Raw genomic sequence first — 18,474 nt, 5'->3', positions numbered from 1 at the left:
AGGGCAGAGTGGTGACCTGGAGTTTCACGCCTACCCTGGCTCTCAGGCTGATGCCAGGCTCAGGAAAGCCTCTCTGGATGGCCTGTGCTCTGTGGTGGGTGAAGTGGCCAGAGGCTGCCCACTGGCCCATGGCTTTTCCTTCGGCACTGCATGCTGTTGTGTCCAGGGCCCTAGGACCACAGGACACGACAGCATGGTGGATGGGAGATAGGAGAAGCCCCAGGACACAGGACAGCCCAGACCAGGCCCAGAAAGGCATCAGGTGTTGGGTAGAAAAAGAAACCTATGTAGTCCATCCATCCTGCGGCCTTCGTTGTAACCAACACTTCCTGGTATTGATGGTGAGCTCGCTGGTGCTTTTCCTGCAAGTAGGGTGGGCTTACCAAGCTTGGCTTTGCAGGGGACTACGGGAATTAGGGGAGCTGGAAAAATACCCCTGCCACTGGCTTTCTTACTGCAGCTGCTTTTAATAGAACTTTCTTATTTTTCTCTTGAAAAGCCTCACCTATCTCTTTGACACACTGAGAATCCTGGTGGGAAAAAAATCTTGGGGAAAAAAATAAAGCCACTGCTCTACGCCAGCCCTGAAAAGGAGGTCAGTGGGGTGCGTCCGTTTGCTCGGTCACCCCCTCTCCCCATCTTCCCCGCAGCACTCCAGGCCAGCGCGGCGGAGCTGACACTTGACAGCGTCTGCAGTTTACCTTGGCTCGGGTCCACTGAGTCTGGCCCAGCCCGGGGCGGCCCCCACTTCTCCACCTTGTTACCGGCCCCCCTCGCCAGCGCAAAGAACAGTTTAAATATAAATCAGTCCTTGACACAAACAGAACCTCGGCGAGCCTCAGAGCCATCACCGGAACTGAGTGAGAGTCCAGGTTCTCTTTCGGCGAGTGCAAACAAGCAGAGACTGGCTCAGTAAATCTCCCCGAGTGCATCGGGAGGGCGCGCGGGGGCTCTCCTCTCCTCCAGAAACCGCGGCTCGCCTCCAACACCCCCGGCTCCCGTTGGCCCCTCCGGAACCCCTCTGTCCTTCTCTGGCTTCCTCCTGCCCCCATAGCCCTGCGGACCCCTTCTTTGCTCCCCTTCGGTCTCGCGCCAGTGTGTTCCCCCCTGCACCAACCCCCGCCCCCCCAGTCCCACCGGGGGACCACCCTCCTGCAGCCTCCTGCCCCTCCAGCCACTATCTCCCCCCACCCCGCACCCCGGCCCGCCACACCCCCAACCTCCTCCCCGCGGGCGGGACCTTCACCAGAGGCGGTCAAGCCTCGCGGGTCCCCGCAGAGCTCCTGGAGCAGAGACGCAATCCCAGGCCCGGAGCGAAGCCCAGTCAGGCGGTCTGCGGCGTCACACCTGTCCCAGCGGTGGCAGCCGCGGGGCGGGGGCGGGGGCTCACAGCGCCTTTGACAAGCTAGGAGAAGGAGGAGGGAGAGCGCGTTTCATCGTAGGCGGCGCCGGCAGCCGCGGCGGCCACTTATAAAACTTCTAGGCGCGCACCCTCTGGCTCAGTCCCTGCTCTGCGGACCTCCTCCGGCCACCGCAGTCACGCACGCCACCCCTCCGCCGGGCCGCACCAGCCCGACTCCCGGCCCTTGCTCTACTGGCCTCCCGCCCCGGGTCCTGCCGCCAACGCCCTAACCGGACCGGACAGGACGCCGCCCCGCGCCACCGCTGTCTTTCGATCCCGCCACAGCCCCGCCGTTGCCCCCCACCATGGGGCTCCTGCCCAGGCTTGGTGCGCGACAGGGCAGCGGCGCCTCCTCCCGCCCAGCGGGTCGCTGTCCCCGCTCTATCTTCAGCAACATTAAGGTGAGCGGAGAACCGGACACTGTCCGGACCCGAGCAGCGCCGGCGCACCTTTCCTGGAGCCCAGGAGGCTGTGGATGCGCCCAGGACTCCCCGCTCCAACTTGGGTGCCGCGCTCCGGGATGCATCCCCCGGATCTGGCACAGCGGGCGAGGGGACGCCTGGACAGGCGAACGCGTGCGGGGGGTGTGTGTGCGTTGTACAGGACAGTCAAGTACCTGCTTATCAGGAAAACTCTATTCAGATCTTGGCACCAGCCCAGGGAGTTGTTCTGTTCTTTGATCGAAAAAGAACGTCTCGTGGAGCACTTTTCGAGATCTCTTGCAGGCAGTTACTTCCCAAGGGGGGTGTGCTTGGAGGCGCACGCCCTACCGGGGAAGGCTGTGGTCCCTCCCGAACGGAGGAGGTGAGGGCCCAGCTCATCTGCGGTGGGCATGGGAGGGGATGTTCTCCTTCCTCGGGCTTTTCTCTCCCCAGGAGCAGCAGCATGGGGGCTCCGCTACCTCCCTGCCTGCAATGTTCAGAATTCCCCCAGGATGGCTCTCAGTCCCATGCATTCGGGCCAGCTCTCCAGGTCCGGACGTGGCCCCAGGCAAGCAGTGGGTTCTGACAGTCTGTTCGGTGAGGGCTAGAGGAGTTCCGGGGAGTGGGTGAAGGCCGGGGTGGAGCAGCTGCGTGGTGAAGACAGTTTCTTCTCTAGGGGTCAGGAATGCTGTCCACTCCCTCACTTGTCTAGGAGGACTCGAAAAGGTTGAATCCACCCTCAGGGTCTTTTGCCTGTTCTGGCTGGTCAAAGCAAGTGAGAACGCCCCTGCTGAGGGGGCAAAGCCGGTGAGAGTGCGGGGGGTTGCAGAGCCCACATCAGGGCTCCTCGGGGTCAGGGTGGGGATCGTGGGGCAGGGCAGTTGTTTCGGACAACCATACAATCAGGTGGGGCTAAGCAGAGCCTCCAGTGGGGCAACGGTGGGGGGACCCAGATGTGAGCATCCAACAGAAAGGGATCTGGAGGTCACAGTGGATCTCACCTACCATGTTTTGCTGTGTATAGTGCACGATTTTTGCCCGAATTTTGAGGGAAAATGAGGATGCGCATTACAGTATATGTGGGCATAATAAATTCATATTCCTGTGTATAATGCACACAGAAATGTGGGTGCGCATTATATATGGCAAAATACGGTATACGCTTATATTGTTGGCAGTGGACCAGGATCCTCATTCCTGATTCTGTTCTCTCCCCACACAACAATATATACAGGCTGAACTGATGCCATGGTTGGATATAAATAAGACACACAAATTTTGAGATTATTTAAGATAATCCTCAGATGTCCTCACCTTTGGCCAGACTTGGAGGAGAACGCTGTGTGTGGTTTTGATCCCACCATTTAAAAGAGTCTTGGAGAAGTTTCAACAGAGAGGGGCGGAAATTTTGGTGTTTGTAACTTAGGAGATGGGAGGAAATGGTGGGGGAAATGGTTGGGTGGTCTGAAAAGACAGGGTCTCAGGAGGGAGCCAGGGTGGGGGCAACTTCCACTATTTCCATGCTTAGACCCTCCCCGAGTCCCTAAAATAAATGCATGTGTAGCAGCAGTTTCTTTGAAGAACTGTAAGAATAAGACAATTTCTCACGTGCTGATGCTTTAGCCATGCGTGCCTGGGGCCTGGACCCAGGCCAATTGGCCTCCTAAAGTCTCATACCAGTTGAGAGTTTTCCTTCACTCTAAAACCCAGATTTTCTTAATTATTGCCTCTGTTGATCCATTGTAATTCTAAGAGTTTGACAAAGACTTCATTTGGTTTCCCGTAACAGTCTGAGACCAAGTACAAGGTTGGATAATCTTAAGGCAAATATAGGGCCTGGAATGTCATTGATTGAACTTACTGGAAGCCTGTTCTTCCAGGAGATGCTACTGGCCATCTAGGGGCTTTGCTGTTTGATGGGAGATTTTGTCCTCTCTGTGAGAGGTTGGGTGGCCTCCCTGCACCCTCCCAGTGGGGTACGTGTGACATGTGATGTATGTGACATGGGGTGGGAGAGAACAGGGGCACCCATCCATTTCCTAGGTTCCTTGTTGCTGGGACAGGCGTACCATTTACTTTGTGACATTTCTGCAAACCCCCACACACTGTATGGTTTAGGGCAGGAGTGACGAACTCATTTCCACCGGGGCCACATCAGCCTTGTGGTTGCCTTCAAAGGGCCAAATGTAATTTTAGGACTGTATAATGTAACTACTCCTCAACTAGGGGCAAGGAGCTCGGCGCTGCCGCTGGGTAGAAACAAGGAGGAGGGCCCAATTCAGCCCACAGGCCTTGTGTTTGCCACCTGTGCCCTAAAGGCTGTGCGCCCTGGCCCTCACCACCACACAGTGCACTCAGCTCCAGGTTGGCACTTGGGGACACCATGGGTATGCCTGTTTCCAGTGGTCAGGGCTCTCTCCAGGCCTGGTAACCCACACAGCCTGGCCACGACCAGGGCACTGCAGGGGCTGCAGTGTGGCTGCTCCCAGTTGCTAACAGGCTCCTACCTCTCCTTCTTCACAACTCCTCATCTAAGGAGCCCAGCTGCTCTCACTCTCGGGGTGAGTTTTTCTGCCTTCTTCTGCAGGAGTAAACACAAGAGCAGTTAATTTAGAGACAGCCTGTTGTCTCTGGCTTTGCAGGATTCTTAAAAAGTAGGGGGCCTGCTCACCAGTCACTGTCAGAGACAGCATTCGGCGTCCAGAGCTCTAAAACTCTAAATTAAAAACGGGTTCATTCAACAATTACTGGGGCGGTGGTTGAAGGGGGCGAGGTAGGAAGGAACCTTTGTGGCTAATTCATCCTGGCAGCCTCACAAAGATCTGTTTCTCCTTAAAATGAAACTTCTGGGGCCAAACTGAGGTTATCTTGTGAAAGGAGTGGCTGACTGATGACCGCTGCCCAAATTTCAGGCACTGACACACCCAGGGCCCCAGTGGAGTGAAACAGTGTATAGCCAGTGAGTAAGGGAACATCCTGTGGGGCCGGAGGGAGGGACAGGGAATAGCAGTGGGATGAGAAGGAGAGATGAATCTGGCCTGAGTGGCCCTGGTGACCTCTGACCTGGGAGGGGAAATGAGGGAGGGGTACTTGTCCCTGGCCTGTGGCTTTAGCTTCCTGAGGTCCCTGAGGCCCAACCAGGGGCTTACCCTCCCAGTTTCCAGAGGAAAGTGCTATATCCCAACAACCTGTAATGTGCGCTCAGGAAAACAGACTCAACAGGATGCTAAGGGCCAAAGAATTTCTTAAGTGAGCCCATGGGGTAAGACATGCCCTCTCCCCGTCAGGGGTGGTTTCTCTGACTCTGAGGACGGAATTTGTTCTATTTTCCTGGCATGTGTCCCAGCCTTGCCCCATTTGAGGGGGTACAATGGGAGAACAATGGGAATGGATGGGGTGGGGGCCACAGGTCACTTGGACCCCTTCCTCCTGTCAATGCTCCAGGCCTTTCTTAGCTTTAATTTCTCTCCTGGTGATGAATTTGTGACCTATGCTGCCACAGAACAAATACCACAGGTAGCTCATTCCATCTCTCTGATCATTGTCTTTTGCCTGTGACAGTGACTACTCTTCTTTCCACTCTGGGAGGCCCAGATGCTGGGATGTTGGGATGGGGTGTGGGTTCCCCTCACCTTCTTCTGTTCTGCTTGGGGGATAGGTTCTGGTCCACACAGAGGAAGATGGGTGGTCCCCCAGTGCAGGCCTCACCCCTTCCTTGTTCTCCGTCTCTGTGGTTTTGACCGCATCCTGCCTATATTTTACCCGCTCTCTGTCTGTGGAGGCGCTGGCCTGCAGGGAGCCCCAGTTATGTGCCAAAGCCCGAGAGATAGTAATGGCAGAGCTGAGAAGCCAGGGCTGTGCCTGGGTGAGTGGGCCCATCACAGGACCTTGTGTGGGGCTGGGCTAGTTCGGCCCTCATTCTGCTTTATAAGTTCACTGACGTGTCCCTGGGCACTGCGCTCTCTGTTTCTGTTGAAGAAGGTGTGGAGAAGTAGCTGTGTGCATTTGCACGTGTCTTTACCCCACAGGACCAGGACAGGTGTGTTGCCACTGAGGTGCTTGGTCTCCTTATGAGGGACCATGGGGGAAAGCTGGGTTCTTAGTACCAGGCAAAGCTTAATTTATTTCTGAGTTTTTTAAAAATTTATTTTGAAACAATTATAGATTCACAGGGAAAATCGTACTGAGAGGTCCTGTGTACCTTTCACCCAGTTTCTCCCAATTGTTCCATCTTGTAAAACTACAGGACAGGGCTGAGAGCAGGAAGAAGACATTGCTATAAAGTGTAGCTAGAGCTCCATGCCATTTTATCAAATGTGTAGCTTCATGGGCCCACCAGCCCACCACTTCAAGACATAGAACTATTCCATCGCCACAGAGATCTCCTTTATCGTCACACCTGTCCCCTTTTGGCTGCTATTCCCAATGCCTCGCAGCCACTAATCTGTTCTCCATGACTGTAATTTTGTCATTTGGAGAATGTTTTATAAATGGAATCACACAGTGTATGACCTTCTGGGATTGGTTTTTTAAATTCAGCACAAGGCCTTGAGGTCTGCCCAGGTCGCTGCATGCATCCACCATTTGTTCCTTTTCGTTGCTGGGTAGTTTCCCATGGCACGGACCTGCCCTGATTTGTCTAGCCAATCACCTGTGCAAGGACATCCTGGTTGTTTCCAGCTGGGGGCTGTTACAGATAAAGCTGCTAGGAACAGTTGTGACAGGTTTTTGTGGGGACATACATTCTCATGTCTTTGGTGTGAATGTCCGGGAGTGCATTTGCTGGGTCCCAGGTAGCTGCATGTTGATTTCTTGTTAGAGACACTGGCAGATGATTTCCAGAGTGGCCGTACCACTGTATGTTTCCCCAGCAGTGTACGAGAGATGCATTTTCTCTATATGCTTGCCGGCATTTGGTGGTGTCACTACTTTTTATTTTAGTTATTCTAATAGGTGTGTAGTAACTTCTCATCGTGGTCTTAATTTGTATTTCCCTAATGGCTAGGGATGTGGAACATCTTTTCATGTATTTATTTGCCATGTGTATATTCTTTTTATTGAAATGCCTGCTCATATTACTTTATTCATTTTTAACTGGATTTTTTAAACTATTGTTTTGAGAGTTCTCTACACTCATAAGTCCTTTGTTGGGCATGTAGTTGACAAATATTTTCTCCGAGGTGGTAGCTTTTCATCCTCTTAAGATCTTTCAAAGAGAAAAAGGTTTTGATGCTGATAAAGTCTAACTCACCATTTTTAAATATTCTGGATCCTGCTTTTGGTGCGATGTATAAGAACTCTTCACTGAACCCTAACCCCCTGAAAGTTTTCTTATTTTGCATTGAAATCTGTGATTCACTTTGAGTTAATTTTTGTAGAAGTGTGAGGTTTAGGTCAAAGTTAATTTTTTTTTTGCAGGGAGGGGCTATGGTTATCCAATTACTCCTGCACCATTTGTTGCAAAGACCAACCATTCTCTACTGAATTGCCTTTGCAGCTTGGTTGAAAATCAGCTGGCCTCACTTATTTGGGCCTGCTCTGGGTTTTCCATTCTGCTCCACTGATGTCTGTGTGTATCTCTGCCAATGCCACACTGTCTTGATTACTGTAGCTGTATGGCAAGTCTTGAAATCAGATAAAAGCTTGATTTTTATTCTGCAGTGTTATGTGTTTATCTTGTACATGCCAAATTTTATAAGCCATTCAATTTCCCTTCTACTGTACTTTGCCTTTTAGGAAGATTTAAGGACAGATTTACAGCTCGCTTTTAGTAATTGGATGGGAGTTTACACCTAATGTGTGTTCCAGCCTTTCTTCTGAACTTTGCTTAATGGTTATCTTTTCCTTTGAGCTTGATTTTTTTAAAAAGATTTTATTTATTTATTTTTAGAGAGGAGAAAGGGAGGGAGACAGAGAGGGAGAGAAACATCAATGTGTGGTTTGCCTCTCGCATGCCCCCCACTGGGGCCCTGGCCCAAAACCCAGGCGTGTGCCCTGACTGGGAAGTGAACCAGGTTCAATCTACTGAGCCACACCAGCCAAGGCTGAACTTGATTTTTAAGTTCCTAACTTGATTTTTATGTTCCTAACCTACAATATAACAGCCCACAAAGGAGGTATCAGCATCTCCATTTAAAGCAGAATTTTCCATCTGAAACCTTTTCATTCCCCGTGGGTGCAGAGTGCCAGTCAGTTCTGTAATCTCTAGCCCGGTGGGGCGGGGAAACCTTTGGGCCTGAGCTCAGTGATCCCTGAGGTCCTTTCAAGTTCTCAGATTCTCATCTCATTGCTGTTCTGTTGCTGATTGAGATGAGAATAGGAGCAAGGCCATCTTGGTCTGGGCTTAGCTGGGAGATCTGCCTGCTGTGAAACCTGGCGAAAGCAGAAGGTGCTGTCTGCCAGGTTGTCTTGGACCAGCCCCCAGCTCTCGCTCTCGGTTTGAGGGCCTAGATTCCCTGGGTGTGTCTCACTGTTTGGGATGGATTGAAGTTGACCAGGGGTGGGGGAAGAAACCCAGGCAGGGCCCAGCAGACTCCCCTGCAGGGCTGAAGGGTGGGATGATGTCACCCAGGGGGCAGCCGTCTTTCCGAGCTGAGCTGTTTTCCTGCCCTCTTCCCCCTGTTGCATGGAAATGTTAAGGATGCCCAGGGGGAGACCCTGAAGGCTCTGACACAGCACCATCCCAAGACTTGTGACTTTTGGGACACAGTCTGGTCAGCACTGGCACTGAGCCCCACAGGGCTGTTCCCTCCACCTCTAGAAATGTGGGCAAACTCACCCTTTCCTGCAGACTCAGCATGTACCTGAGTCCTCCCAGAACCTGGAGGCCTGATGACAAGCCTCACTGTGTTTACCCAAACATCAGGAACACCTATTTATTTACGTTCTGAGCAGGGCTCCGCCCCACATGCCCTTAGGAGCTGTGGCCGAGAGCACACAGCCTAGGTGAAAATGCCAAATGCCGATGTCTGGGCAGAGCCAGTGTGGTCAGACGGCCCACATGACGCCCTGAATCCTGGAAGGGGGTGAACCAGTGTCCACACAGGGGCAGGGCAAGGGGAGGAAGCGAGTATCTGGAAGTGTGGCCTGATGAACCGTGACTATGACATTTCTGTGATAGTTTGTTTTATTTTTGCTTTCCAATTATTTTATTGTATTCTGTTTCTATTTTTATTGTGGTTTTTTCCATTACCATTTACCCAGCCCCCCATACTCTCTTCTGCCTCCACACCCTCCCCCCTACAATCACCACACTGTTGTCCACGTCCACGAGTCTTTTCGCTCAACTCCTTCCACCCCCAACACCCCCGCCCCACCGCTGTCAGCCTGCTCTCCGTCTATGAGTCTGTCTCTGTTTTGCTTGTTAGTTCGGTTCTTGATAGTTTCTGTTTTATCTTAAAATTAAATGAATGTTATAGTTTTCCCACAATATCTATATGCTTCCAAGTAGTATGTTGTCTTTCCCTTCAAATCTTGGCGTAACACCAATGCTCCAGGAGGCTGTCGTGTGTAGCTCGTGGCTCCCAGGTGCGGCTCCCAGGCGGAGCGTACCCATTTTGGGAAACACATCACAAGCAGACGCATGTGAGAACTAGTTTGTCCGGTTAGTTCTCCCAGCCAGCTTGTTGGGTGCAGAGGGGACGGGTACCCAGAAAGTTTAAATGGGACAGATGCAGGGCGTGGATGTCAGATAAGTCCTGGGCTGGGCCCCGTGGGACACCCCAGATCAAGAGTGTCCTAGAGAATGCAGTGAAGCCCCTGTGGGCCTGGGGGGAGGGGAAGGTGTCCAAAGGGAGGGGTAGGAGGGACAGCAGGGATCTAGAGTCACATTTGTCCTGCTACCCGCTGAAGAGATTTGCAAGATTGCAAGGTAGGATTAAACTGACCACTTTCTGAATCTGTTTTACAAGCCATTCCTGCCTGCTGCCTCAGGCCTTTTCGAAATCGTTCTGTTTTGCCTGTGAGTCATAGTGCCTTAGAAGTGGTGGCAGCTGAGTGTTGGTGCTGCAGCCCCGGGCCTCCCTCGTGCATAAACCTTTACTGAGTGTTTCCCATGTGAGGCTCTTTACCAGGTGTCACTGTTGCCACATCACAAGCAGGCTCCCTCAGAGGCTTCCAGGCTTCCAAGAAATAATTGCCTCTAAGTCCCCTAATCCCCTGTGCGACCAGCTGCCAAGATTTGCCCAGGACTGAAGGAAGGGTTCCCGGGACCCAGGACTTTGAGAACTGGGAAAGTTCTGGGCAGATTGGGACGCATGGGTCACCCTACTGCCTCCTTTCGTGTGACATTTTACCAGAATAGAATGCCACCTTCTGACCATGGGGTGGGGGAGGCCCCCAAGGAGGGTCAGGACGGTCCTGGGAATGGAAACAAACCCCAAGGATCTGTGGCAGGAAAAACGGGGGGCTTCCCAAGAGCAGAGAGCGACAGAGCAGCAGGGCCGTTTCTCCCTCTTGTGTGTGTGGATGGGGAAGGCCTCCTGCCCCGTTCTGCCTTCATTGCCCGCCATGACTTTCATGACAGTCTAAACTTTTATCTAGAATCTATGCACATGGTGAGAAAACTGAGCTATAGAAAGGGGGTACTCCCTGGCTTATAGAATTATTGAATTTTAAAATTGAAAGTGACTAGAAAGCATGTCTGCTCAAAGAAGCAGGAATCCTCTGCCTACATAGCCCCTGTGATGGGGAGCTCACCACATTCCAAGGCAGGCCCAAAAGCTAACTGGTAGCACCACAGGCTTTAACCAAGTCTTCCCTGTGCTGAGCTGAAATCTGCCCTTGATCTTGCATGGAAATCCCCCAGTCTGAAGCTGGCAGAACCCCCGTTTCTGGTCACTCTCCTCCCTGTTTCTCGTAGAAAGCAGTCTCCCTGCTCCCACACGCCCCTGTAACTGAGGAGCTGCTCAGCAGGGCTGAAAGGAAAAGCCACCCTTCTCTAAAAGCTGAACCAAGCCCTGAAGGCGGGTGTTACTGAGGGGTAGGTATGGCCTGGGACCTCTGTTGCCCCAGAGCACAGAACTTTCTTGGCTCCTTCTGATCACTGCCAGGAGCTTGGTTGTCACTCACAAGGAGACCCCAGGCTCAGGGTTTCCTAGGACAGAGGAGACCACCCTTCGAGCCCTGCAAGTTTGTTCCATCCTCATGGGCTCCAAGGCCGGCTCCCACCCCACCTCTCACACGCTTCCTCCCTGCCCCCACCTCTGTCTGTTCTCACTGCCCAGCTCTCACTTTGCCCTGATGTGGGGAGCTTCATGGAGTGTCCCCACCAAGCAGGAAGAGCCCCAGACAGGCTGCCGAGCCCACCCTTAGCTAGATGACATCTCTCTGAAGGAAATAAAGGGGCTTGCTGGGGAGACCATGTGCCTGGACTTCATCAGCAGAGGGCCCAACAGAGACCCTTACAGAGGGATCTGATTAATGCTAGAACATACATACCTGTGGATTCCAGCCTGAGCCCCAGCACTGCACCCCACATGTCTGACTCATCCCAGGCTGGAGGGGCCAAATGAGTGTAGAGCCAGCCTTGTCTGTGGAGCCACCTTCACCCCTGGACTTTGTCACTGACTTGTGAAGAGAGCCTGCAGGGCCTTGTCCTCCCCTCCTCACTAGCACATTGCTCTTGCTGTCAGGAGGCGGACCTCCTGGCCCCGCTGCAGTTCAAGCCTCCTTCTTAATACTGTGTCCCAGGAAAGCCTGGGCCCTCGATCAACCCGGGAATTTAACAAATACACGTATAAAGTTAACAAGGAGCGGAGGCAGGCATTCATCAAGCCCGTTTGATTGCCTTAAAGTTACACACACTCTGAAATCCCACCCTCAGCATCAATACATATTTAGCAGCAATTAGGATTTTCTGAGCTATCATCACAGAGATGGATGCATTTCACTAGGACACATGTATGGTAACTATATGGGGGCATATGGATATTTAGTTATGAATGCAAATGCTTTTGGGGATGCCCATTATGTGCCAAATTTAGTGAAGTAGTAAGTGGACAAGATTAGGTCCTTTCAGAAACGCCATCTGACTAAACCCTACCTGCAGTGCTAAGAGGTGTATATTGTCCACGTTTTGCAGCAGAGGAGATTGGGGGGCAGCCCATGGGAATTGCCACCTTGCACAGTGACACAGTGAGGGCTTGTGGACTCTGTCTTAAGACTCCTCTATGGCCACTGCCTACATCCCAGCACGAACCCCAGCCGAACCCCAGCCAGCTGAGCCAGAGCTTTACGACTTCAGTCCTTCGTGCTGACAGACACGGGCGGGGCTGCTTCTTTATCTTTACCATTTTATTTTCCCCAGCCAGAGTTTGGCCGCAGTAGCTTGAAAGCCTTTGCTCCTCGGGTTTCCTCGCTGGCTGCACGTTCCCTCACCCATGGCCACGGGCTAGACCAATGCTCCAGCTGTATAGCACACAAGCATTGGGCCCAGGGACCGGTGTGGGGTGAGGGCCACAGTCAACTGGCTTAGAAACACCTCCTGGAAAAATAAAGGGAAACTCAGTCAGCTGAGCAATGTTTGATCATGTGACTCCTTCACTCAGAAACGTAGAATGAGGACATGGCTTGTATATCTAACAGCTGGTGAGCCAGTAAATAGACCCTGGGACATCCATCAGGGGAATATTTATTTACAAATCATTTCTAAAAGTTTTATTGAGAAACTTTCAAACTTGCAGGCAGGGTTTATTCTATAATATTAAGTAGAGGTGGCAAGATGGACAACATATGTAGAGATGATCCATTTTTTTCTAATTTATTGATTTGAGAGAGAGACATCAATTTGTTGTTCCACTTATTTATGCATTCATTGGTTGCTTCTTGTATGTGCCCTGGCTGGAGATCGAACCTGCAACTTTGGTGTATCAGGACAATGCTCTGACCATCTGAGATACCTGGCCAGGGTGAGATGATCCAAATTCTTAAGAAGGCTTGAAGACAGTATACCGAAATGAAGATAGTTCTCTGTTTTAGAAGCCTGTAGTTTTGTGTTTCTTCTTTGTGACTTTCCATGTTTTCCATTTTTCTACCATAAATATGTCCTGTATTTAGAATTAGAAAAAACTACCAGTTAATGTCTGTGGCCACCCCTGCATCCCCCTTTGCTGGGTGCAGTGAGATAGCTCATTGTGGCAAGAGAAATGCCATGTAAAGCAGGAGGTGGCTAGTCTCCAGGTCCCTGAGGATGATGGACCAAGGATGCGGCCAGGATGGCAGCCACAGGAATGGGGTATCTGGAAGGGCCATTCCTGCAGTGCCTGTCATGGTCCCCACTGCCCTGATACACAGGGTCCAGCAGAAGTAAGGCCTGCTTGAGTGAGGTTGGTAGGGTAATGATATGGGTGTAATAATTTATAGCTTTAATTTGAATGTTTCACCTAAAATGCTGTATGGTGTGCTTGAGTGTGATATTGTTATGTTATAGAATTACATGCTTATGATTTTGTAATAAACGATTTTATAATAAAAAAGGGGGGCATTATTCATGCTGGACCCTGTATATTATCGCATTTGAGCTTATGGCTCCGCAGCAATGGAGGGAAAGTCAGATCACAATACTCTAACTCCTAAAGAGAGGTGACACTATGGAACATTTTCTCTTCTGGAAACAGTGAGAGGTGTTTGTGTCCAGGAAGCCCTTTCTGTTCTTCTGGTGCCCTCTCCCAGGGCTGGCTCAGAGTTTGGGAATCCAGACCAAAGCTCTGGCCAAACATCTCAGGGAAATGGGTGTATCTGACTGGCTTTGTGCCATTAGGGGGAGGCGCTGTGGACAGAGGCTAGGACAGGATCTGCTAAGTGCCACTTGGGGTCTGGTGCTGAGCCTAGAGTTTAGCACCTGGGAGGAGGTGGGGACATCCCTGGGTGGGCTTTCACCCAGCCACTTGGTGAGCCTTGATTGGCCACCCACTGTTTGCAAGACAGTGCTCTGCTCGTGTTGTAAACAGGTTTTGAACTCCGAGGCCAGGAATGGTGTCAGAGCGTCTGCATGAGACGGATCCATTTGTCCCCTCATTCACATGGCCTGTGATTATTGATCACCTACCATCAGCCATTGGAGGTACAGTAATGAACAGAACAGAACAGAATGGGCCATGAGAGATATACGAGGACTGTCCAGAAAAAGTCCAACCATTGCTAATACGTATGACTTCTGCATAGGGTACACAACCACAAATCAGACTAGGTTTCTATCTTCCAAAGGTTCCAGTTAGTTGGGATAAGATGAATCTTAAAAAACTATAGTGAGCTATGGTCTCCATCAACATGACAGGTTCCCACAGCATGGGACCCTCCTACCACAAATACCTAGGAATGTTACGGAAAACAGAACACCAACAGATATTTAAATACATAGCTGAGCTTGAAAGAAAGAGAGTGAAAGCTTTAGGTGCAAGAAATGCAGAATGAGTTGAACACCAAAACAGTGGGTGCACCAGCTGACTCTGCAGCAGGGGTTGGGCCGGGGGTGGAATGTGTGTGATGTGACTGGACCAGTAAAGAAACCCTGAAGAAACTCCTGGTGCATAAACCTGGGCCCCTTGGTGAAAAGGGAACTAATAAAAGTCTGCCCACCACCCCAGGGACAGCAAAAAGGCTTATCTCTAACGGGACCTCTGGGTGAAATAATTCCTTTGGGAAATCAAAACCCTAAGTCTTTGCCATATGGCAATGGAAACAGGATTTGTCCTATGCATGTGGTATGGGAATCTCTAAGCAAATAAATTAGCATAAACCATTGTTTCTAGGCTGGTGATAACACTGTGCCATCTGGTAAACACCAGAGTAGAACCACGCTGGAGGGATACTTCCACAATCCAGTCTAACTGGAATCCCCAAGAGAAGACAATGCCCATGGAAGAGGAGCTTACACAGTTTCACAAGAAGGTCTTGGCCAAGTAGCTTAGTTGGTTGGAGCATTGTCCCTTTATGCCAAGCTTGTGGGTTTGATCCACTGTCAAGGCACATACAAGAAACAACCAATGAATTAATAAATAAGTGGAACAACAAATTGATGTCTTTCTCTCTCTCTTTCTCTCTCTCTCTCTCCTCTCCTCTCCTCTCCTTTCCTCTTCACTAAGATCAATTTTTAAAAAGTTATCAAAGGAAACAATGCACCTTAAGCAAAAAGCAGTAGATATACAATGAGGAAGATTAGCACTGCAAGATTTTGAGATAATGGAACATTCTAAAGAGATTATAAAAATACATTAAAATGTTTAAAGAGGTACAAGAAGAAAGATAACACCAGGAAAGAACAAATGCTATGAAAAAGGAACAGGCAGATTTGAGAAAGGCATGAGAATTCCAATAATAAAAAATATTGACGTAGAAAATAAAAACTCAGCAAATGGTTAAATAGCAGATTTGAAATCCTTGATCTCATCTGCACTAACTGATAATTAGTGTGTGGAAGATAGGATTGAAGAAGGCTCACTGAAGGCAGCACAGGGGAATAAAGAAGCAGGAACTGTGAAAGAAGGGTTAAGAGATATTTAGACAGTAAGGACCAAGTCTAAGGTGAGTCTCGAATGAGTGAGAATAGAATGAATATATGATAGGTAGTATTGGAAAAATTGTAGAGAATTTCCAGAATTTGCAAAACATACAGTACCTTGATCTAAAGACGGCACAATAAGTTCTGATGGGAATTTGCCCCCACAGCACACCTACACATCTTACACTGAAGCCAAAGAACAGAAAACTTTTCATATCCACTAAATAAATTACAGCTTACTTGTAAGAAGCAATAACTAGACCAACAAGAGGCTTCTCAATATAAATTATAGATACTAGAAAATAATGGAATAATTTTCAGAATGCTAAGAGAAAATTACAACCAAATTGAAATTTTATAACTAAATATTTAATTCAAGAGGACAAAATAGAGATTTTTATACCAAGACAGAGAATTTAGTTATTGTGAATCCTCACTAAAACTATTAAAAGGTAAAATTCACAATGTAAGAAATCAAACACAGAAGGAAAGGGTAGGATGAAACAAGTGGTAGTAATTATTGATCACAGATAGAAGGAATATTGACTGGTGAAGGGCAAAAAATATGGAAAGGAAGATTGGAGTTAAAATCTGAAGTCCTAGGTTTGTTTGGGAGGAAAGTGGAAGAATTCATTAACTTTAGTCTTTGTTAAGTCAATTATATCTGTGAAAATGTATGGGTAATCATTAAGAAAAAATACATGGACTTTATACCTTCCAAAGAAGAAGGTAAAAAGTAGAGACCTAATTAAACTAACAGAAGCCTGGAACAGAGCTAATGAAAGGCAAAAAACAAACAAACAAAAAATGTCATGACAAGTAGAAGCATAATAAAATGAAGTAGATCTGTATTTCTCAGAAATCACAACACATGAAAATGGACTACTCTTACCATTTCAAAGCTAGAGAATCTCAGGCTGGATAATGAGGGAGGGGGAGAGATAGGGGGAGAGAGAGAGAATCTGGTTATATGCTCTTTAAAAAAAAGTTGAAAATCAAAGGACAAAAGAAGATATATCAGGAGAATGCCAACAAAAGAAAGATTTGTCTACCTTAACAGAAGAATGTTTCTAGAATATATAAAGATCTCTTGATAATCAATAAGAAAAAGATAAGAAACACATTAAAAAATATATGAAGGATTTGGGCAGGTGGACTGGAATGTCAACTGGGCTCTGTCTACCCTCTCTACTTTTCTCTGGATGTCACTGTTATTCTCTTCCTTTGTAAAACTTTGTCTTTTCCATGGCTCAGACATGTTCAACAACCAGCATACCTGCTGCCCTTCCAATGTGAAAAAATCCTGGGGCAGGATTCTGATTGGTTCAACTAGGTCATGTGCCCCTTTCTGAGGGGTTTGCTTCTCCTGACGGAGTGGGAAGGGTGTGTTTCTGGAACCATGTGATTGAGTAGGAGCCCTTCTTTAAAACAAGGGGGAGTACTATTCTCAAGGCTGAGAAGACAAGGCAATTGAGACTTCCTATGGAGAGGGAAAGAACAGACTCGAGATACCAGAAAGGAGGAGGTGTGGTCCTGCTGAGGGAAAAGAGTCAGCCTGAATGAGGGCATCAGTAGTGGGGAAGAAGGGAGGGTTTGGTATGATCCAGAGTTTGTATTACTCTTCTATTGCTGCTATAAGAATTCACCATAAACTTAGTGGCTTAAAACAACATGAATTTACTATTGTATAGTTCTGGAGGACTGAAGACCTAACATTGAAGTGTTAGTAGGGCCGTGCTTTTTTTTGGAAGCTTTAGTGGAGAATCTGTGTCCCTGCCTTTCCTAACTGCTAGAGCCCCCCACATTCCTTGGTCCATGGCCCTTTCCTCCATCCTCAAAGTCAACAACTTACCAACCTGAAATCTCTTTTCCTCTCACCCTTTTTTTTCTTAATGACATTCCTGCCTCCATCTTATAAGGACCTTTGTGATTACATTGGGCACACTCAGCTGATCCAGGATAATCTCCCTATTCTAGAGCCTTAATTTAATCACATCTGCAAAGTCTTTGTAGCCACATAAGGCAACGTAGTTACATGTCATGAGTATTAGGACATGGACATTGGGGAGGCCGTTATTGGGTCAATTTCAGGGGCCAATCAAACCAGAGCCAATAGAAAACACACACACACACACAGCACAGATGTATATGTATAGACATTAAGAGATTTATTACAAGGAATTAACACATAATTGTGGGGGATGGAGAAGCAAATCCAAATTTCACTGGGCAGGAGGTCAGGAAAGGATGATCACAGGCACGGGCTGAGGCTGCTGTCCACGGTGTCTCTTGCTCTCTCTCCTCTCTCTGTCCTGCTTCTAAGGCCTTCTGATCAATTGAATGTGGCCCATGAAGATTTTCTAGGATAACGTTCCTTACTTAAAGTCAAGTGATTATACATATTTTTAAATTACATCTGTAAACTCCTTCCACAGCAACACCTGAATGAGTCTGGCTGAATAATTGGTGACTCATCAAGAGCGTTGTCCCAGGTTCAAAGGACAGTAACATTCAGGACTAGTATGGGACAAAAAGTGGCAGCAGTTGATGGAGAGCCCCAAAAGGAGTGTACACCAATGGGCAATAGGAAGCCCCAGAAGGAGTGGTGCAGGGATTAGAGGGGCTCTGCTGATGTCACTGATGGGAGGAGGGTGTGTTTAGAGGTGAGCTTTTGCTAGGAGGCCTGGAATAGGGCATTCCTTCTAATCCTTCCCAGAGTCTGCAGATCCCATGGCAAGGGTCTGCTGCCCTCCTGTACATGGCTCAGATGCCCAGCATGTCATCAGTATCCATGTGCCCCTTCCTTATGTTGTCTTCCAGTATTGTTCTGTGACCTGCTGCTGAGAGGTCACATGCCCCTGGGCTACAGACATGAATTTACAGTGGTGTTGGGAAGGTGAATGAGCTCACGTCTGCTGCTCCTAGAGCTGCAGCTGGTAGTCGGTAAGTACTTGTTTAGCTAATCTTTCCTATCTAAAACATCTTATTGATGATTTCATGTGGGAGTCTCGAACCCTGCAGGTATAAATCCCAGTCAGAACCAGCCAGGTATGAATGATGAAACCACATCCCCTTGCACTTGCCTTCAAGAGCTCTAGGTGGGGCAGTGTGGAGTGCTCAGAGGAGCTGGGAGGTAGATGGAGGTGCACAGC

General features: G+C 49.0%; 1 protein-coding gene across 1 annotated transcript in view; it reads left to right on the top strand.

Moving 5' to 3' along the window:
* Window positions 1-1,404: 1,404 nt before the first annotated feature.
* The window catches only part of SLCO2A1 (solute carrier organic anion transporter family member 2A1), a 76,177-nt gene continuing 59,107 nt past the window's right edge, over window positions 1,405-18,474 (top strand). Inside the window, exon 1 of the mRNA XM_028518324.2 lies at window positions 1,405-1,803. Within this exon, the coding sequence (XP_028374125.1) occupies window positions 1,708-1,803 (96 nt within the window). The 5' untranslated portion in view covers window positions 1,405-1,707. The remainder of the gene's footprint in view (window positions 1,804-18,474) is intronic.

The sequence above is a fragment of the Phyllostomus discolor genome, chromosome 7 (assembly GCF_004126475.2).
Source record: "Phyllostomus discolor isolate MPI-MPIP mPhyDis1 chromosome 7, mPhyDis1.pri.v3, whole genome shotgun sequence".
Classification (NCBI taxonomy): Eukaryota; Metazoa; Chordata; class Mammalia; order Chiroptera; family Phyllostomidae; genus Phyllostomus; species Phyllostomus discolor.
This window is presented reverse-complemented; position numbering and strand designations above follow the sequence as displayed.